The following is a 23,305-nucleotide window of genomic DNA, read 5'->3' on the forward strand; positions in this document are numbered from 1 at the left end:
CATGTCGTCTTAATCGTGTGGCAAAGAATTCATAGGTAATAAAATATCTAATATAAAAAATTACAATGTCTAGTATATTAAAATAAAAAAAATTAGTTACACAAAAGCTTAAGTGTGAGTGCAAAATATTCCTAAAAATTATTTTTTTATTTTATATTTTAAAAATAAGTAAAATTGTGAAGACAAAAGAGAAAATCTTATTTATTGTAGTGTTGAATTAAATTTATTTTTTATGTTGCATCATGATTTAAAATTGAATTGTGAAAATATATGATATAGGTGAGGTTTATTGAGGAAAATGATTAAACCAAGTCCATTTAATAACAAAAATCAACAAGAGAAAAAATTAAAGAAAATCATCAAGGAAAAATCAGTATAATATGCAGCATTGCTACATTTTTTTTTAAATCGGCCAATTTCCATGGTTAGTAAAAACTCAAAACATAATGGCAACAATTTTCTCTTTTGGAAAAGAAAATGTTAATTATGGAAAAATCCATCAATTTGCATAAAAAAAAATTGAAAAGTAATTTATAATGACACTTGGCAATTAGAGGTTTTTTCTTATTTTTAATATTTTAAAACAATTTTTAATTATGAAAAAATGATTTTAAACCACATAAAATTAGTCATCCACCAATCAAAAATTAGGAATTCAAATTTTAAAAATTCAAAAAAAAATCAATTTCTAAAAAAATAAGTTTAATATTTAATTTTACAAAATCTTTAATAAACTTTGGAAATAGTTTCTAAAAATTCCAAATTAATTAAGAGTCAAAGCATTTTGACCCAAACTGATTACAATATACTCTGCCTTCGACAACTTCGGCATGTATAACAAGGAAAACACTCTTGATTAATCATGTTAGTAAGGGAAAGGGTGTTTAGGCATAGCTTGTTGAGAGGTACTCTTGCCACTATTTGGATTAGGATTCCTTCTAGGGGCCCTATCATCGTTGAATTGGGACTTGGGAAAATAAACGAGACCCACTTTCTTTATCTAAGATGGTAAATTTGTTCATCATGCCCATTTTCCCTTACATCAATTCATTAGTTATCTTATCAAACTTTTGGGCAAAGGATTGCAAGTTGTGGTCAACATAGGAAAATGGTTTGGATTTGACCTCTACTTTGGCTCGAGGATAAAAGAGCAAGTCAATTTTGTATGTATGTGCTCAATGGTTACAACAAAGGCTTTGGCTTGTTCAAGGTTTTGGGGGTCCCTGTCCTTCAAGGCATATGAGAACAACACAAGGACTTCACTCATAGGTTTGACAAGTTACTCAAAGAAGTGCCATTGTTGTACAATTAATTAATTGCATAATAAACCCTAATTCTAGGGCTGACATCATCTTTATTATCATTGTTTTATGCATGTTTCAGCTACAAAAATTCAACTACAAAACCTCAACCTTACATATCTAATTGATAGTCGTGCTCCTTTATTGACCTATCATTGAAAGGTTATTTCTTCTAGTTGTTATATGAAATTGCATGTCATTTCATTGAAAATCTACCAAACCCTAACTTATAACAACTCTCTAATTTATTTAGTGATTTAGGGATAGAGTGCTTGAACTTTGGTGAAGAGTATCTTAGCCTTCTTGGCTCCACCAATACCCTACCCCAATCATTAGACCTTTCCATCACCTTGAATCCTTCTTGTTCAATATCCTTGGAAGCCTCTCTTGTGGTTTAACATACCACTAAATAGCTAGAGAAAGGTTGTTAAGGTGACAATGGTGGTCGTACTCTTGCTGCCACAAGGTCTATATCTTGCCCAGTTGGGCTTTGCACTAGACTTGCTAGATTTTGCAGTAATAGTCCCAATAACATTTCAAAGGTTTAATGAAAAAAGTGTTTAGTAAATATCTTCCCAAGTTTGTCCTCTTCTTCTTTGAAGATATCCTCATTTATAGTTGAACATCCACAAAGCATTTGGAGCATTTTAATATTGTATTAGCAACTTTAGACCAATTGAAGCTCTACATCAAGGAATTTAATTGTGAATTTTCCAAGACTTGCTTAGAATATCACGTCAATATTATCTCTATGGCGGGTGTTTATACCAAAATCCTACGAAAATATAAGCCATCCCATAATGGCCGATGACTACAACCCTTAAGAAGTTGCATGGGTTCTTGGGTTTAGTAAGTTTCTACAATTAATTTGTAAAAGATTGTTCCACTATTGTCCATCCACTGACTGACTTAGAGAAAAATATCTTTTGTTGGTTAGTTGAAGCATACCAAGCTTTTGACAACCCGAGGGAATCGACTTGCTCTTATAATCTCTCGTTAAGCAATCAACAGACATGATCTAATCACAATCAATGGCTAACATCATCTTGACCCCATCAAGTGACTTTTCCAGAAGGCTCTAGAGCAAAATCGATTTTCCTTAATTAATCTGATTTAATTAACCAATTTTCCTAAGTTAGACTTAAGAACATATTAATAATTGACTAATTAATCTAACTGAGGTGTTTTCTCTTGAAACCTTTTCTAAGTATTGGAGAAAATGTGTTCCCTAGCCTCATAGACACCATAGGGACTAGAACACCTGTCCGTTGTTACCAAAAACTAACACTCCCTCTTAGTGAGGAAGGTGCTCATCATCACTCAGTTTTTCTCCAACTGCACCTAGTTCAGCTCTGACGAACCGAACCCTAGTGAGATAAGAAGTTACATCCTCACCCTTATGCATCTTGATGGTTCTCAGTCTCTCTTTGAGGATCATTTTCCTGTTTTTTGAGGGATCTCGATACAATATCCCACATCTGCTTCACTATATCTTTCTCTGTGAAATGTGGAATGATGATCCCTAACTCCATCAAGAATCATCCTCTTCACTTTGGCATTATCCCTCCTGTATTCATGTAACAAGATGGGATCTACTGGTACAGAAACATTTTCCATAGCAAAATCCTTCAGACTAAATTCGTCCAATAGGAACAACATTTTGGCCTTCCAAACTCCAAAGTTTGAGGCTCCATCCAACCTGTCCTGATCTCTCAATCCTAATGCAACCATCTCTGGAAAAATTTGCTAACTCAAATAAACTGGAGAAATCTGAAGAAATCGACCAAGGTAAAAACCCCTGTGTGCTTTTCTTCTTATGCCCTGCACTGATTTACTACAACAAGCCCTCTGTCGCTTAGATCAGCTTTGATACCATGTGAAATTGACATGAATTATAGCCGGAAATTAATCTTCTAACTTATGCAGTTTATTTGTCTTCATAAATTATTATGGAAAATAACGATTAATTCACTACTGCAACCTTCACAAAATTAAATACAAGAACTGAGAAAATATTGCACAAACAAAAATTTGGACACCAAAATTTGTGGGCAATAGTCCCTAAAAAAACCCCAATGTGGGGAAAACCAATGCAACAAATGAGGGTTTATATTATTATTCTTCAGCAATATGAGAGATGCAACTGCTTGCTTGATACTAGCAAAGCTCCAATATACAATTTCCAGTGTTGTTAAAATCGCGATATTATCGGTTTAGCGCGATTAGTTCATGAAAACAAGAATATCGTGAGTACTACTCACGTTTTTTTTTATACGCGATTTTTTCAGAATTTAACGTGGAGGGTCGGGGCAGCGCGGTTTTATAAGCAAAAAAACGATTTTCTTTCATTTCATTTGCACAGCAGAGCGCACAGAGGGCAGTGGAGTGTTGGAGAGGCTTGGAGCTAAATCAACTGCGTGGAGGAGAAAATCAAAGAGTGTGCTAAGGAGGAGACCTATTATCTCCATAAAAACGGTATGGGCACCAATTTTTTTTTGTTTTCATTGTTTTGAAACTTTGTTTTTGTTTTTTTTCAATGTTTTTGGTTGGGTTTCGAATGGGGTTTTTGACATTTGTCCAATGTAATTTTTTTTTAGTTTTTTTGGTTGGGTTTGTGTAAAGTTTTGAGGATGTTCTATGCTAAGAGCAATTTCACTTTTCTCACAGCAATCATACAAGTAGATAAGCAAAATGCAGATAGAACATATAAGCAGATCTTACAGAAGACAAATCAGAAACAAGAAAAATGTATGTGTTCGTTTCGGCGGTCAACAGGATGCTTCAACCAGCAAAGTCTCCTTTGGTCAGCCAGCCCAGCATGTGTCACAACAACCCTCCAGGTAGCTCGTACTTTTAGGATGAGAGAGGAAGATGTGAGTTGTGATGTGTTCAAATTCTCTCCAACTTTTCCTGTATATATATATCCATCAATGAGGGTGTGTGACACATCTGTTGGGCATGTGAGCCTACATTACAAAACTGGCTGACCTTGCACATATAATTTATTAAGAATAATAAATTCAAAATATAAGTTCTGCTCATCGGATTAAGACTATTTTTATATGGATTTTACACCTCTCAGAAAGAGGAATCCAACAAAAATATTAGCCTCTTAATCTGAGCATCAGAACATGGAGTTTGGACCTAGTTGTCCAATTTTAACACTCCCTCTCAACTAGGGAGAACTCCATCTATTAGTGCAATTAACATCGTGAGTCATCCCGCCGAAACTTGCTTTGCTGGCTTCTTTATTTCAGAACAGAAGTGGGTCAGTCACAAAGACATCATTCCCCGACTGACATAATCAGTCCAGAGGTCCCAGACCTCACAAATCTTGATCCCAGATCAAGTGGTTGGACCATGCCATCCTAGATAGAGAGTACGGCAATCTCTGATGCGTCCATCAGTCTTTGCTAATAGTCTCTAGCTTTTCCACACCTCATTGGCCAAATGAGAGGTACTTCCCATGAGCCCTGAACTCAATGGGTAGGATGCATACGGGGCACAGATTAAATGAGTGGCGAACCAGCTCAATAATCACAAGGGTGGGGTAGAAGCATTATGAGTGCTTATAGCTCCGAGAAGCTATCCCCAAAGCCCCCCAGAGCTCCCAGAGCTCATCGTCCAACAGGACCCACATCATAGGGTCTTTCTACGACACCAAGACTCTCACGGAAGGTTAGGAACTTGACCTTCCCCAGGGGCTTAGTGAGAATATCCGCGACCTGCTCATCAGTTCCTATATGATCGAGCCTTACGGCGCCTCGCTGTACCATATCCCGGATAAAGTGGTACCTGATATCAATATGCTTGGATCGGTCGTGGAACACAGGATTCTCAGTCATACGAATCCCACTCTGATTATCACAGAGTATTACAGTGGTATCTAGCACATGTTGGAACAGCTCACTAAAGAGCTTCCTCAACCAAACTGCTTCACAACAGGCCATACTAGCAGCAATGTATTTGGCCTCCGCGGTGCTCAAAGCCACCGACTTCTGCTTCCTGCTCATCCATGAGATCGAAGCAGAACCAAGATTGAAACAGCATCCAGATGTGCTCTTACGATCCACCACACTGCCAGCCCAATCGGCATCAGTATATCCCCGGAGTATCACACTCCCGGCAGTGTATTTCAGCCCATGGTTTATCGTGCCCCGAAGATATCTCAAAGGATTCTTGGCACCAACCCAGTGAAAATGATGAGGCTCAACCATCTGTTGACTCAAAGTATTCACTGCAAAACATATGTCCGGACGGGTGTTCACTAAGAACATCAAAGCTCCTATGAGTTGACGATACTCAGTAGGATTGGCCAAGATAGGCCCTGCAGCACTGCCACTCAACTTCTTAAAGTTGAGTTCCATTGGTGTCGACACGGACTTACAGTCCACCATCCCAAATCTTTCCAGAAGCTTCACAATATACTTTCCTTGAGAAAGGAAAATCTCTCCAGGTCTCTGCCAGACCTCCAGGCCTAGGAAATAGTGCATCATTCCTAGGTCTTTCATCTCGAACTCAGCAGCAAGCTCCCTCTTACATTGATGAATGAGAGGGTCATCACCTGTCAGGAAGAGGTCGTCCACATACAGCACTAGAATGAGAGGCTTTCCTTCCTCAACCTTAAAGTAAAGGTTTGGATCAGCATTGCTTCGAGTGAAGCCCAGCTTCATCAAGTAACTATCCATCCTCTCATACCAAGCTCTGGGTGCTTGCTTTAACCCATAGAGGGCTTTCTTCAACCTGCAGACATAAGTGTCTCGATCTTGAACTTCAAATCCCAGAGGTTGTTCTACATACACCTCTTCCTTTATTGCACCATGCAGAAAAGCGGTCTTGACATCCATCTGATGAAGACTCCATCCTTGCGTAGCAGCAAGGGCTATGATGGATCGGATGGTGGTATATCGAGCCACAGGTGCAAATATATCGTCATAGTCAATTCCTTCCTTTTGAGAGAAGCCACGGGCAACAAATCTTGCCTTAAACTTTTCAGCACTCCCATCAGATTCATGTTTAATCTTGTAGAGCCATTTAGCGGTGACAACAGATTTTTCCTTCGGTCTCGGGACCACATCCCAGACATCATTCTTCATAATAGCCTCATATTCTTCATGCATAGCATCCTTCCAGACTTGATGCTTGATGGCTTCCTCAAAAGATCCAGGTTCAGATTGTATAATAGTACTCATGGCAGCTAGATACCCTTGGTATCTACACAGCTTCTTGCTTTCTCGGAATGTTCCCCTTGGGGCAGCATGACCCTCAGCATCTTCGAGGGTGTCCATTTACAACAGAAGTCAACACTTTGACTTGTGTAGATCTGAGCATAGATCATCTCCTATAACGATGAGATCAGTTGAAGACATTCTGCTTCAACTGATCCTCCAAGGTGACTCCTTCACCTATCATCATCCTACATCAAGTTCTCAAGCTGCACCACTGCATATGCATCATGCATCATCATGCTGCTCTTGATCTCATGCATCACTAAGGTTGTAGAAGTAGAACGTCCTATCATAGTGGTCATGTGATGGCACCAAACTGAGGTCACTCTTAATAGTACCGAATCTTGTGGTCACTGAGTTTATCTCTACAATGACACTGAACCTCTACTTCTGCAATAACACCGAAACTGAAATCACAACACCGAATTGAAGTCACTGTCCTTTGTGGTAGCACCGAGACTTTTTCTTGAGATAGTAACAAGACCTTGTCCCTGAGATAGCACCGAAATCCTTTACTGAGATTTCACCGGGACTGTGGCACTGTGGTGAGACTTCATCACAGTGTCTGCACTAAAAACCCTTGTTGTAGTAGCACCGAAATATTCTCATTGAAAGAGCACTGAACCATACATGTGATAGCATATTAGAACATCATTTAATACTCCACGTTACTGCTGTACAAGATGTTTGTACTGCCATATGGATTTCACCGAGATCTACATTTCAGGACTATTGTGTGAGATAACTCGGTCCCTTCATTCGAGATTTTCATCCAACCGAGATCCTTACCCTTGTCACTTCTTGTAATTCAGATCACTGTTTGCAATAGATACGTTACTGGATTATCTTCATACTGTTATTCAATATACTTAAACATCTATAGAAGAACCACCGAGATCTGTAGTCAAGACTGCTTCTTCTCATAGACAACGCTGGATTTTACCACGCTGTCACCTACAGTTACGTGGCATTAACACGGATCCCACGCTGTAGTATAACTGCTTTATAATAGATCAACTACAGGTATATCATAGATGTGTGGAGGTCGAGGGTATTCATTCATGGTGACTGCGTCCTTATGCCGAGATCATTTAATACACGCTGCCTGATCTATGTTGCCAGATCCCACGCTGCCAGATCAACGAACGTTACAGGATGCCGAGAGTGCCATGACTGCACCACGGTGCAATCAATACCTTGCTGCGGATATCATAGATCTGAATATTGTGCATCATGGAAACTTATTTCATCAACACGATTCTGCAGAAATAGTTTGCCGAGAGTTCTATCACTGTTAATTGTGTTGGAGTTGTTACACATATGCCACCGTCTCACTGCTGTTCCATTGTGTTTAGGGCTGCTACATGTATGCCACCGTATAATTGAAAACCTTTTCCTCACTGTGATTGCGAATGCACTATTGTGAGAGCACCGAGATATGTTCATCTACTTATATTCTGAGGCTACTGTCTCCCGAGTTGATGACTGTTCTTATAGCAAGGTGCAGTCAAACCCTTGTCCTCAGCTTCATGTGGAGATGACTGCGGCTCCATATATAACTGCGGTTAACTACGTTTCCATATATAACTGCGGCTCACTGCGGCTCTTCATAGCTCCGTTGCTTTTGATTGCGTATGCATTCTTCATTGACTGTGAGGGATCTCGACGATGGTTTCATTACTGCGGCTGACTGTATCACTGCGGCTATCATGTTATGCATGCGGCTCTACCTGCGGTTCTTCCGTGCTTGTTATTACTGCGGCTTCATGCTGACCCGTAGCTACCGACAGCTGGCTGTACATGCAAAACACGATACAAAGAGCAGGGCATGACAACGACGCGGCCAGATCTTTCTGCCCCCGGAATCATCGTCGCGGAACGCTTCCTCTGCGATGGCATTGGCCTGAGGCCACTTAGTTCTACTGTGATTTTCGTCGGGGATGACCTTGCTCCAAAAATGGGTGCCCGAGGAAGTCCTCGAGTGGCGCCCTGACAGCGACGCCGACACCGACCGGTGCGAGGGAGAGCCGAGGGGAGTGAAATTAGCGGAGTGAATGAAGAAGGGCGTCTTGTCGCCATCGGGCAACGAGTCTCTCGACGTTGGGCTCTGCACGAAGTAGAGAGGCCTCCGCGGCGTCGACGCTGACGATGCCCCCATGCTCGTCACCTCCGACTCCGACTTCGCATGAAAATGCATTTTCGCAATATTCCCCGACCCAGCTTCGAATCCCCTCGTCGCCTATGGCACTGGTAAATCCGACGGTCTAACTGCTGAAGTGTTCGATTTCAACCCCCTGATGTGTTGTTTTGATTTTACAGAGCGAGAAGTCAATTTGATGACGACTCTGGAGCATCGGTTGCAATTATTTTTGTGTGGCAGGTAAATACAGGGCTGTAGTTGCTACGTGAGAAATCTTGAGGCAAAGTGAGGAGAATATAGACCATGTGAGCTCTTATCCTGTAATGAATGCGAGCTAGAATTCTAAACCATCAAAGAGAAGAACTCGAACCCATCTGAAATCTCAGAACCATCCATTTCCTGCGTATACATAACTCCAGCATATGACTGCATAGCGTATGACTTCATGACTGCGTTCTCCCTTAGGGCATCATACTAGGCCGGCGTAATCTAGTGTGAATCTCCTTCTCCAAAACCCAAGACGTGGAGAGGAGATCACTTGAAGTGAGTTTGTCTTCACCTCAGCTCTGATACCATGTAAAGTTTTGAGGATGTTCTATGCTAAGAGCAATTTCACTTTTCTCACAGCAATCATACAAGTAGATAAGCAAAATGCAGATAGAACATATAAGCAGATCTTACAGAAGACAAATCAGAAACAAGAAAAATGTATGTGTTCGTTTCGGCGGTCAACAGGATGCTTCAACCAGCAAAGTCTCCTTTGGTCAGCCAGCCCAGCATGTGTCACAACAACCCTCCAGGTAGCTCGTACTTTTAGGATGAGAGAGGAAGATGTGAGTTGTGATGTGTTCAAATTCTCTCCAACTTTTCCTGTATATATATATCCATCAATGAGGGTGTGTGACACATCTGTTGGGCATGTGAGCCTACATTACAAAACTGGCTGACCTTGCACATATAATTTATTAAGAATAATAAATTCAAAATATAAGTTCTGCTCATCGGATTAAGACTATTTTTATATGGATTTTACACCTCTCAGAAAGAGGAATCCAACAAAAATATTAGCCTCTTAATCTGAGCATCAGAACATGGAGTTTGGACCTAGTTGTCCAATTTTAACAGTTTGGAATGGGGTTTTTGACATTTGTCTAATGTATTGTTTTTCTAGTTTTTTTGGTTGGGTTTGGAATGGGGTTTCTTAAATTGTATGTAATTTTTTTTAGTTTTTGTACAATGTAAAAATTAAAATACTAAATTGTAAGTTTGTAACTTGTAAATACTAAATTGTAATCCTTATTTTCCCATAGGTTCACAACTTCACCAAAACACCATTCAAGTTTTCAACTTCAAAGTTCAAAAACAAACATGCCAAGGAAATTGGACCCTTTCTAGGAATTTGGTGAACCTGATGCTCCGAATGATAAACTAAACTTGACTTGCAGATTGTGTGGGTTCCATATGTCCGGGGGGGTGGACAGATTGAAGTATCACCTTGCACAAATCCCTGGATTTGATGTAGGGCCTTGCACAAAAACAAATCCTGAACTCATCCGAAGAGCCATGAAAGCATTGGAAGTTTTAGACCAGAATAGAGAGGCCAAAGAAGAAATGAAGAGGCAACTAAAAAAGTCAGCTGAAGCAAGTGGCACTGGTTCTACTGCAGCATCAACCAAAATCATTTTTTGTTCCTCGAACCACACCTGGTTCACAGCGATCTATCAGTTCAATGCTAAAAAGAACTGAGAAAGAACAAGCTGACAAGTTGCTGGCAAAATTTCTCCTTTGGAGTGATATTCCTTTCAGCATTGTAAAAAATAATCCATTTTTCCAACCTGCTATTGATGCTATTGCAACTGTTGGCCCAGGGTACAAAATCCCTTCTTATCATGATTTCAGAGGCCAGATTCTTCAAAATGAAAAGCTTGACTGCACCTAATGTTAAGTTACGATATGTTCTATGCTTATAACAGTTTACTTCTTTTTCTTATTATATTCCACAGATTAGCAATCACATGTACATAAAGTAAAGTGCAGATAGAACATTAAACGATCGACAGAAAACAAGCCAAGAAAAGGGGCACAAGATGTGGCGGCTAGCCAGGGACAAACCCCACAATGTGTGGGGAAACCCTTTGATCAAATCTTCTTTTATCTTCAATAATTTAGCAGAGAGAAATAGTACAATAAATCTGATTCATATCAGCAGTAGCAAACCCTAGATCAGCAGCATCAGCATTAGTGGCTTCATTATCAAACTAGGGCAAACGATATCTCACAAACCGACCATCGGATCGACTTGATTCCACCACCAAAAGTTGCAGTTTCAAGAGGAGGTTCAGATGAACCTACAGCGCAGTTCAGATGAGGAGATCTTCTAGTCCACGCAGGTCAATCTTTACTTCTGCAGTTGCAGCTTCAGTTTCAGCAGTTTCCGGCTTCAAACTAGGGCAATCGATATCTTGCAAACCGTTCGTCGGATTGACTTCATTCCACCACCAAAATTTGCGGCTTTCAGAGGAGATCCAGATGGACCTACAGCGCAGTTCTAAAGAGGAGATCTTCTAGGCCACGCAGGTCAATCTTTACTTCTGCAGTTGCAACTTCAGTTTCAACAGATTCCAGCTTCACATGTGTGAGAGAGAGACCCTTTTCTGCGCAGTAGAGAAGAGACTCATTTCTGCGCAGTAGATAGAGAGAGATGTGATGAGATGAGTGAGTCCAAATGAGGAAAAGTCCTCTTATATTTATACACAACGTTGGTGGGTGAATAGATGCGACCGTTGGGCTTCTGAGCCTACATGAGTTGTAGGTCGGCTTGATAATAATTCCATAATCAAAATAAACTCATATCTCCATGAATACTTATTGGAATCGGATGATCTTTATATTAATCCTACACCTCTCGACGAGAGGAATCTAATAAAAATATTATCAGCCATGAATAAAATGACCCACATGAAGTTTTGCCCTGGTTGCCAATTTTAACACCCAAAGATTGGAGGATTTTAGGGCATCATGGGCACAAACAGGATGCACTGTTATGTCAGATGGTTGAACTGACCAAAAGGGGAGAACCCTTATAAACTTCTTGGTTAGTTGTCCCAAGGGGACTATGTTTATCAAATCTGTTGATGCATCTGCACAAATCAAAGACGCAAGAACTTTATGTGATTTGCTAGATGTGTTTATTTTGGAGGTGGGTGCAAAAAATGTTGTCCAAGTCATAACGGACAATGCTGCAAATTATGTTGTTGCTGGCAAGATGCTTATGGACAGGCATCCTACTTTATTTTGGACACCTTGTGCTGCACACTATATTGATTTGATGTTGGAAGACATAGGGAAAATTCCCTTTGTCAAAGATATTGTTGAGTCATCCAAAAGCATTACAAAATTTATATATAACCATACATCTATGCTTAGCTTGATGAGAAGATTCACCAACAACAAAGAGTTAGTGTGCCCCGCCATTACACGGTTTGCCACCAGTTTCATATCTCTTCAATCCCTCTTGAATTCTATGTGGGATGTGAAGAGAATGTTTCTTTCAGAGTGGCGTGCTTTGCCAATGAGCCGCAAACCAGAGGGAGAGGTCGTATGCAGACTAGTTTCATACCAGGAAGACTTATGGGCGGGAGTGCAGGAGGTGTGCGTCGTTACTGAACCTTTGGTAAAGGTTCTTCGGTTAGTTGATGGTGAGAAGCCCGCAATGGGCTATTTGTATGAGGCCATGGACAGGGCCAAAGAAGCCATTCGGGCCTACTATGATGATAAGGGAGATGATGGGTTTCAAAGACAACTCCTCCTATGGGGAGTGATTGATGAGCGATGGAACAACACATTGCATCGTCCCATTCATGATGCTGGGCTTTTCCTGAACCCCGCATTTTCTTACACATGTGGGATTGTATTTGATGCTGAGATCATGGATGGATTCTTATCCTATGTCCAGAAGATGGTGCAATCTCCAGCAGAACATATAGAGATCTCTAAAGAAATTGAGATATATAGGATGGCAGGTGGCACATTTGGCTTTGAGATGGTCGTCACTGATCGGACGATTAAAATGCCAGGTATTTTTTAGTTTGTAACTTTGTTTCAAATTTCATTGTCTCTTCATATTCCATTTTTTTCTTATGTTTATTTAAAATTTTATTTGTAATTTTGTTGTAGATGCATGGTGGAGAATGTATGGTGGCAGGGTACCCCTTCTGCAAAAGCTTGCCATTCGCATCCTCAGCCAAACATGTAGCTCCTCAGGATGTGAGCGCAACCGGAGTGTATTTGAAAAAATACACAACAAGAAGCGCAACAGGTTAACACTTGAACATTTAAAATATTGCAAATTTCAAAATAAATTTTTGAATTCATTAAACAATATTTTTTTTATAATTATTAATTATTATTTCATGATCTTTGTACAGGTTGGAGTCCCAGCGACTTAATGACATGGTCTACGTCTACTACAATCTTCGATTGTGGGTGAGGCAACTTGAGAGGACACCTGATATGGAAGCCATCTCATTGGATGGGATTGACACCACTGTTACATGGAGGGTTGAGGCCGAGAGGCCTCTCATGGAGTTTGCTGATGATTGGTTAGTGCAGGATGTAGTGGAGGGGGAGGAGGAGCAGGAGCAGGAGCAGGAGGCACAGGAGGAAGAGGTGACACCACCTGCCCGGGCTACCCCTGCCATCAGTTGAGGATGTGGTCTACCTCCTATAGCTCCTACTTCTAGTTCTTCAGCTTCTAGAGCACAACAGACTCCACTGCCAACTCCATCAACACCAGCATCTACATCTAGAGGGAAAGGGATAGCTGTGGCATTTTCTCGCAAGAGGAGCAAAGGAAATCGATAGTATTAGACTTTAGTTATTTTCTTCATTTTATTGTATATGACATTATGACTCATGAGATACATTATTATATTTTTTGTTGATATTTTGAGGCTGAGTTGGGACTCAGGAGTCAGGACTTACTATTCAGGACATGATTCACTGTTATGTGTGATTTTAGCACTAGAAATGATATTAAACATCTTATATATTAGTTCTTTTATCATATTTATGTGTCAATGTATTTATTTTATGTTGTAGATGGTTTAGATATTAAAAAAATTGAAAAAAATGAATATTTTTGTACCAAACGACTTTTTCCCGATTTTTTCCGATTTTTTCCTCGCGTCGAAATTATCCCGATAACGATTAATGCAACATTGACAATTTCTCCACTATCAAAAATAGTCTGGAAACACGAAGTTCCCTCTGCAAAAACAACTCGGCCTCCTCCTAGCAACTCACAATGTTGGCTAGAAATGCACACTGGTTGCTCCAGAAATTCAAACTGCCTCTAGGAAAATTAATCTACTAGCAAATTGACCTCCAGTGACTCATCTAACCCATTCGCTCTACCTTCAGCAATGTCTTCGGCAACTAGCTACTAAATCAAGTTCCTCTACCACTCGCATTGATGAATCGGCAATTCACATTGCTAATTTCGGCCTCCTTCTCTGCAAACAAAATCGACCTCCTTTTTGCCTTTAGAAACTGGAAATCACTATGGAAATTCTTCTCGGAAATTCTCCTCCCAAATCTTTGTTGAGACCCCACTACTAGTGTCTCCCTCTACTTCAACTGTGCCCTTGCTAACTCTGCAACCCGGTAAGTCAAATTGTTCAAGTGTATCTCTCCAAACCCCATTGACTTGCATTATAATCTCTCATTGAGCAATCAACGACTATGATCTAATCACAATCAATGGTTAAGATCATCTTGACCCCATCAAGTGACTTTTCCGAAAATCTCTAAAGTAAAATCGATTTTCCTTCATTAGTCCGATTTTATTAACGAGTTTTCCTAAGTTAGGAAAATTTTAATAATTGGCTAATTAATCTAATTGAGGTGTTTTCTCTCGAAACATTTTCTAGGTATTGGAGAAAATGTGTTCCTTAGCCTTAAAGACACCATAGAGACTAGAACATTTGTACGTTACTACTAAAAACTAACAAAATAGACATTAATACGGTAAATTGTTTAAAATACTTGTTCCTTCCCTCCCTCAATCTACAATCCTGAAGAAAAAACACCTAGATATTGGTTCTAAATAGCACTAGTAGCTATGTATCACTTAAAATACATAGATTTGTTGATAAATCTCGGTTTTAAAACCAAAATTCACTCAATCCTTGTTTCGAATGATATGAAACACTTTTGGCTCTTTGATGTGTTATGTAGTCAATCCCTTAATCCATCTCTACCAACAATAGTCCCTAGGTCTTTACTCACATAGTTGTGGAATTCGCATGTGTGGAAACCTTATCTTTCAAAGCCATGAGACTCTTGATACGATTTCGAGAATGTTGGGCTCAAATACCATATAAAAATAATATAAACACATAAATAAAACCAACATTGCATAATAATGAGAAAGCAAAACCTTTCTTATAAAGGGTTACAAGCTAGTCGAGTCATTCCACTTTATGAATGTAGTATAGACCGAGAAACACATTAAAGTCAAATAAAGCATTAAAGCATAAAATAACTTGAAGTTGAAGCGATTTCATTAATGCCTGTGTCTAATATATAATTGACCATTATAATTTGACATTTACTTTCTTGGATAGCATCAAAAGTCAAATCGTCGGCTAACATCTAAATACATCTTTGTCTCACAAGTAATTGTCCTGCAAGCATCGACATCAAGTACCATCCTCATGAAACATGTAAAGATCCATTCCATAATCTGCATCAAAATAAGTTACATGAGTAAGCATAGGTTGGGTTGAAGAAAAGTGTTGCTACACAAATGGGCCAATAGAACATTTTGATCCATTAAGGGTTGAAGAAAAGTGTTGCTGCACAAATGGGCCAATAGAGCAATATGGTCTATCAACTACAATCAAATCCCAAATCAATGAATTTTGTTACACTCCTAGCCCGATCAATGAACTCCTTGACAAAAGATATTTTTCCCACATCTTCAAGGATCAAACCAATGCCATGGGCAACATATGGTGTCCAAAAAACTACAGGATCCTTCTCCATTAGCAACATGTCAAAAGACACAATTAACTACATTATCTATTCTTGTTTGCACAACATGTTGCAAACCAAATTCTCAAATAAACCCATCCAACAATTTACACAACAATGTGGCATCTTTAACATGTGTTGATGCACCAATGAATTTAATAAACATTCTACCCCTAGGAACATAGACCAAGAAATTAACAAAGGTCCTACCCTTTCTATTTGACCAACCATCAAACATTATTATGCATATAATGACCTCCCATGTCTTATTTAGGCCCTCCAATATACTATTGATGTCATTCTCTTCCATTTCAAGAATTCGCCCTTGCAACTCCTCATAGGCAGGGCACTTATACGTTCGGCCAACCATAGCAATAGCATCACCACATTGACTAGAAAAACAAATTGTCTTTGTGATGCTCAAAGGTAAGTCACTCCAAAAAAGACACCTCCCCACAACCCTATCTTCTTCTTACTTATTTTTCTTAACCACTGAGAGGATGGAAGGTTGTGCCCCATAACCAATTCTTTGAACAAAGAAAGGTGGGGTCCTCATCGAAGGTGAATCCATGGAGTCCCTCTCACAACCTTAAGTCTCAAATATCCATGTGATTCTTAAGGATTTGGCCACTCCACTAGCAATAAGTTCAATGCTGGTAGTTGTTGCATCTTCCTTCTTTTCATCCTCTTCATAAATAGCATCATGGCCAGTGCCCATAATCTTTGGAGTTGATGCAATACAAATCCCAACAACATGCCTTGGGAGTCTAGCCAAGTGGTACTTCAATCAACTAATCCCTCTTGTTATGGGCTACCCACACAATTTACAAGATAATCTTTGTCAACATATCCCATCTTTAAGTTCACCATACTACCAAAATGGGTCCAAAGGTTTCAGCATATTGGCAAGGCAATACTCAACTTCCAAAATCAAACCTGGGTAAAAGAAAATGGAAAAAATGAACATTAAACATTGTTGGAGTAAAAGTTAGCTTGTTGGTAAGAAAATAACAAACTTTTAAGTTCTTCTATGACATGAAAAATGGTAATAAGAGGCAAGCAACATGCATTTTGAAAACCTTGCATAAATCTAGAAAAAACTAGTTAAGTGGGTGGAATTTGAAGAAATATGGAACTTGAAGAAATACCAAGGATCTCAAACATGAAATTCATAGGCAAATAGGAATTAATCCTTGCTCCAATAAAAAAAAAAAAATTGATGGCGATGAGAACAATGATTTGGCCCTCCTATAATTGTTTGTTGATGTTGGTAAACAACTTCCCTCCCATTCCCTAACAACTACAAAGACGAATGAGAAAAAAAAAAAAAAAAATCAACCTTGACCTTTAAGATTGTCAAAATTGCACTAGGTATCATGATACAAGAAAACATCATTTTTTTTTTCAAAAATTTGCAATTTTTACACAATGTCTTTCATTTTGGGATTTGTATCAGGAAAAACCATCTCCCCCCACACCCCCCACCAAAAAAAAAAACTCCATCCTAACATTTAATATATATTGTGTGATAGCTCAATTGGTTAAAAGTTAATTTATTGAAATAGAGGTTTTGAACTCAAGTCTTTCTCTTTGTGGGTTACTTTTTGAAAAAGTGCATCCAACATAAATTATTTAATAACTTTATCGTAAAAGTGCGTCTCACTTAACTTATAAAAGTGAATCTTGAAGTCACTTTATTATTCTTTGTATTTTTTTGCATTCAATTTTAAATTATAAAGTAACTTTATTGTAAAAATTAATCTTCTTATCTTATAAAAGGCCACCCAAGTTTAAAAGTTAATTAAGATATAAAAGTAACTATATTGTAAAAGTGCATCTCATTTCAGTTATAAACGTGAAGCACTTAAGGTGATAAAGTCATTTTATTATTCTTGTTTAAAGAATAATTTTTGCATGCAACTAAAAAATAAGTAATTTGATTGTAAAATAGGTTCTCACTTATTGTACAAACAAGTGTCATTTGAGTTATAAAAGTAACTTATTTGTAAAAGTGAACTTCTAGAAAAAGTTAGAAAATCTTTTACACTCTTTAAAACTTGACAACCTCATCATGCACCCATCATTGTGTAGGCCAACCTCCGCCCACTGTTAATTTTTTGGTCTTGATTGTTCTTTATTGTAGATAATTGCATTTTCAAAACTTTTCATTATTTACACATTACATTCACCCCATTACATCATATCATCGTTAGCAATTATGTAGAGAGAACAATAACATCAACAATGCAACAGAATGATAAAGAACAATAGAAGAAAAACATGCACAAGGGAGACATTGGCATTAGATTAGAGACCAGGGCAAAACTCCACAAGGTGGAAAACCCAACCAAATTCTTCTTCTATTAGATATTCATCAAATGTTTAGATGAGATACAAAATACAATGAGAATGAAATACAACAATCACATCAGGCCTCCTAGGGCCAACCCAAGTCAGTGCACAAGTTCGTTTGTGAACTGAACGAAACAATTCCAATAGACTTGTTGTCATATCACTATCTCAAGTTGCATCATCCATGTTACTGCAAGATGTTATCAATATCAGGAGTCTTCATCATCACTGTCAAGAATTATCATTACTGTTATATATCATAAGAGCAAGGTCCCTCACATCATAAGAGCATGGCTACTGACATCATAAGAGCATGGCTATTGTCGTCATGTATCTTACTGTCATCATAATAGTAAGGCTACTATCATCATATCACTGTTATGCAAAGTCACTACAATACATAAAGATCAATATCCTGAATTAAAGTCATTGTCATTCATTCATTGCTATATTAGGGTCACTGTTTAGCTGTCATCAAAGTTGTAAATTACATAGCCATAATTCATTGTCCATGTATGTTAATTTTAGTTAACAATGGTATGTTCTATGCTTAGCACAATTACTTCAATGTTCCTTTAGCATCCCAATGACAATTTCCAATTCAAATTTCCAGTAACAATCACATTAACCACTAATCACATTGATAGTAAAAGTAGATAGAACATGAAACAAAATGCAGAAGACAAGCCAAGACAAGAAGACACCAGATTTGGTGGATGTCAAGGAAAAACCCTAATGTGGGGAGAACCCTTTGATCAATTCTTCTTATTCTTATATCAAAATGTTTAGCAAATAGAGAGAGTACAATAGTCAAAATTGACTGGCCAAATTCAAGTCAAATCAGCCCTGTCAAAATCTACAGTCAACTGCAGTCAAACTTCAACCCTAACCAAAAATCACAGATGATCAACGCAGCAATCAAACTCCTCCTGTGAAGCTCGATCAAAGGCAATCAAACTTGACCTCCAGCAGTGGTCAAATTCAGCCCAAAACAGTCATGGAATTTGCGATCGAACTTGGTCAACCTTGTGGTTAACGCAGGTCAAAGTCATTTTCCTCGGTTTTTGTGCTCAAGAATGCGGCCTACTGAGGCAAAAATATACCCATAAAATCAAAGTCAAATGATGCCCAAAAAGTCAAAGTCAACACTGGTCAAACTATAGAAATTTCAGAGATTTTCGGCCCTGCAATTTTGTCCTGTAATTTCGTCCTCCTTGTGCCACACGTGGGAGAGAGAGAATGCCCAATGTTGTACGAGCCAATGAGAGAAGGAGAGAGAATACGTGAGTGATGAAGATTCCAAATGAGGTGAGAAGTCACTTGTATTTATACAATTCATTGTGGGTGAAGAGTCGCATCCATTGGGCTTCATGAGCCTACATGTTGATGTGGCTGACCTGAACAATTTGCACGTGTGGGCATAAATTCAAAAATGCACTTCCGCTTGTCCAAATTGGATGATCTTTATATCAATTTTGGTCCTCTCAAAAAGAGGAATTTAATGCAATCATCATCTCCATCAAATGAGTTGTCCCAAGGTGGAATTTAGCCCTAGTTTCCAATTTTAACACTCCCTCTCAACTAGGGAGAATTCCACCTGCCAATCCATCCATCATCATCGTCGACCATCATGCCATCTTGTCGTCATGTACCATCTCTGTCATCTCATCTCTACTCTGTTGAACCATGATGTAATAATGAAGAAGAATTGATCGAGAGTGAGTCACAAGACCTTACCACTCTCCACTAACAAAAGTCAGTCCAGAGGTAGAACCTCAATTGATCCCAGATCAAGTTGTTGAACACCATGCATCCTAGACATAGGGAGTATGGCAGTACACGATGCGTCCATCGATAGTGCTGTGGGCCCTATCCATGTTTCCCAACTCATTGGCCAGATGAGAGGTACTTCCAATGAGTCTCGGACTACATAGGTAGGATGTATGATGGGGCATCAGCAGGAGAAGGTGAACCACTCATCCTGCTCATATGCCATAAGAGAAGGTGAACCACTCATCCTATGCATATGTCAATCGTAGGGGAAGGTGAACAACTCACCCTACACACAATCAACCATCATGGGGTATCACAGGGGAAGGTGAACCATTCACATTGTACACAGTGCACCAATAGGGGAAGGTGAACCACTCACCCTATGGTCGCCCATAGCTCCAAGAAGTACCTCAAGCCCCCAAGAACTCCCAGAGCTCAGTGTCCAACTCAAGCAGGACCCTCATAGGAGGGTCTTTCCACGACTCCAAGTCTCTCTCGGAAGGCTAAGAATTTGACCTTCCCTAAGGGCTCCGTGAGTATGTTTGTGACTTGCTCGTCAGTCCTAATGTGGAGCCTTATTGCTCCCCATTATACCATATCCCAGATAAAGTGGTACCTGATATCAGTGTGCTTGGAGCAGTCGTGGAACACGAGATTCTCTAAAAGGTGAATCCCACTTTGGTTGTCACAGAAGATCATGATGGTATCTAGCAAGTGCTCAAATAGCTCACTAAAGAGCTTCCTCAACCAAACAGCTTCACAACAGGCCATAATAGTTGTAATGTATTCGGCCTTTACTGTGCTTAGAGCAACCAATTTTTGCTTCCTGCTCATCCAAGAAATTGAAGCAGACCCCAATGAGAAGCAACATCCAGACATGCTCTTATGATCCACCACATTGCCAGCCCAGTCAACATCAGTATATCCATGTAGCCTCAAATTCCCGACAGTGTATCTTAGTCCATAGTTGATTGTGCCACGGAGATATCTCAAGAGATTCTCAGCAACAATCCAATGTATGTGATGAAGCTTCACCATAAATTGACTCAACGTATTCACAGTGAAGCATATGTCAGGATGGGAGTTTACCAAGAACATCGGGGCCCCCACAAGTTCTCTATATTTAGAAGGATTTGCCAATTCGAGCCCGGCAGCACTTCCACATAGCTTCTTGAAGTTGAGTTCCATCGAAGTAGACACAGACTTACAATCCACCATCCCACATCTTTCGAGCAGCTTTACAATGGTATTTTCCTTGAGAGAGGAAAATCTCCCCTGGCTTTTGCCAGACCTCCAGGCCTCGGAAGTAGTGCATCAGACCTAGGTCCTTCATCTCGAACTTAGAAGCCAACTCCCTCTTACATTGATAAATGAGAAAGTCTGCACCTATTAGAAAGAAACCATCCCCATAAAGGACCAAAATGAGAGGCATGTCCTTTTCAACCTTGAAGTATAGGTTAGGATCAGCATCGGTCCTTGTAAATCCCAACTCCATAAGATAGCTATCAATCCTCACATACCAAGCCCTCGAGGCTTGCTTCAACCCATAAAGGGCTTTCTTCAACCTGCACACGTGTCCTTCAATCTTGTACTTTGAACCCCTCATGTTGTTTTACGTAGACTTCCTCCTTAAACGAGCCATGCAAGAAAGCAGTCTTAACATCCATTTGGTGTAGGCTCCATCCTTGGGAGGCAGCGAGAGCAATAAGATCGGATAGTGGTATATTGGGAAACCAAAGCAAATATCTCGTCATAGTCCACTCCTTCCTTTTGAGGGAAGCCTCGAGCAAAAACCTAGCCTTGTATTTTTCAACACTCCCATCAGCTCCATGTTTGATTTTGTAAAGCCATTTAAAAGTGACCACAGACTTGTCCTTGAGTCTAGGAACCACATCCCAGACATCATTTTTCATGATTGATTCAAACTCCTCATTCATCGCATCCTTCCATGCTTGGTGTTTTACGGCTTCTTCAAACGTACATGGCTCAGATTGAACAATAGTACTCATAGCAACTAAGTACCCTTAATACCTGTTCGGCTTCTTACTTTCACGAAATGTCCCTCTTGGAGCAATATGTCTTTCAGCATCTTTGAGAGTGTCTTTGAGCCACAAAGTTCTTTTCCTTGAGGTGGAGGCTTCATCAAAAGTGACATCGTGGCTTATTTCCACTTCTATTTGACTAGGCACATAGATTCTATATGCCTTCAAATTTTCACTGTAGCCCACAAATGTTCCTTTCTTCCCAGATGCTTCTAACTTGTTTCTTTTCTCTTTAGGCACATGAAAATACACGAGACATCCAAATTTTCTAAAGTGAGAAACATCAAGTTTCCTACCAATGAAAACTTCTTCGGGTGTCTTGAAATCCAATGCTTGATGCAGGCTCCTATTTTGAACATATACGGCAATGTTCGCAGCTTCTCCCCATAAGAACTTCAATAGCCCTTGGTCATAAAGCATGGCACGGGTGGCTTCTATGATTATTCGATACTTCCTTTCAGCAACTCCATTTTGCTCAGGGCTATATGGAGTGTTGGTCTCATTATCGGTCCTCAATATTTTGATCTTCTTCCCTGTTTGATTTTCAACCAAGGCTTTGAAAGAACGAAACCATTTGAACACTTCGTCCTTCTTCTTCAAGAAATAGATCCATGTTTTGTGAGAGAAGTCATCCACAAAAATTGCATATTATAAGTATCTTCCTAGTGATGTTACGAGCAACATACTGGATAGATTAGAATGGACCAACTGAAGAATGTCGATACTTTGACTTTCACTTGAGGAGAATGGTCCCCTTGTAAGCTTTCCAGTTGCACAACCTTGACAAACACCTTCTTGATTTACGTTGAACTCGGGCATACCTGTGACTAGGTGGGCAAATCTTCGGTGCCATAATTCAGATCGAAGAGAAGTATCACAAGTCAAATCTCCCAAAGGACTTCCTCCAACTTGATAGAGACCTTCAACCCTAAATCCAAGTGTAAATGCATCTTTCGGGTTTCTTTGCCAAATACATACCTTTCCATCAATGAATGCTACCTTGAAGCCTTTATCTTCCATCGCAGAAATAGACACCAGGTTCTTCTTCAAATCGGTTACACACAATACTTCTTGTAGATTAAGGGTTTGACCTTGATTTAAGTGAAGAGTAACAGTCCCTATTCCTTTCACAAGGTAGGTGGCATTGTCTCCAAGTATGATCTCCAAATTAGTCTTCTTTTCAATCAAATTTGAAAGGGCCTCCTTGTACCCAGTGAAGTGCCTTGAGGCACCACTATCAATCAACCAATGATCCAAAGTATCCGGAGGAGAGGCACTAGTGAGGGCGGAAATAAGATAAAATTCCTTTTGTTTTAACTTATTCTACAACATTACTGTCCTCATACCTGGAATATCTCATCCTTTTGGGAGGTCGACCATTTCCATCTCGAGCAGCGGGAGCATTCCACTTTCCTTTATTATTGAACATTTTGT

At 39.5% G+C, this 23,305-nt stretch overlaps 2 protein-coding genes across 2 annotated transcripts in view; both read right to left on the minus strand.

Annotated features, from left to right (window-relative positions):
• The window catches only part of LOC149220685 (serine/threonine-protein phosphatase PP2A-2 catalytic subunit), a 63,447-nt gene that overhangs the window by 35,961 nt on the left and 4,181 nt on the right, over positions 1-23,305 (minus strand). The window lies entirely within an intron of this gene.
• On the minus strand, positions 8,150-8,880 carry LOC149220686 (uncharacterized). The gene has a single exon (XM_089384866.1). The coding sequence runs from the start codon at positions 8,724-8,726 to the stop codon at positions 8,310-8,312; it is 417 nt and encodes a 138-aa protein (XP_089240992.1). The 5' UTR covers positions 8,727-8,880; the 3' UTR covers positions 8,150-8,309.

This window comes from Pinus tabuliformis, chromosome Q (genome assembly GCF_031772625.1).
Source record: "Pinus tabuliformis cultivar Carrire ecotype Pingquan chromosome Q, CPIR1, whole genome shotgun sequence".
Classification (NCBI taxonomy): domain Eukaryota; kingdom Viridiplantae; phylum Streptophyta; class Pinopsida; order Pinales; family Pinaceae; genus Pinus; species Pinus tabuliformis.

What these genes read in the sequence shown, in the direction of transcription:
- LOC149220686 (XM_089384866.1), bottom strand. Translation starts at nt 8,726, where the DNA reads ATGCATTTTCATGCGAAGTCGGAGTCGGAGGTGACGAGCATGGGGGCA.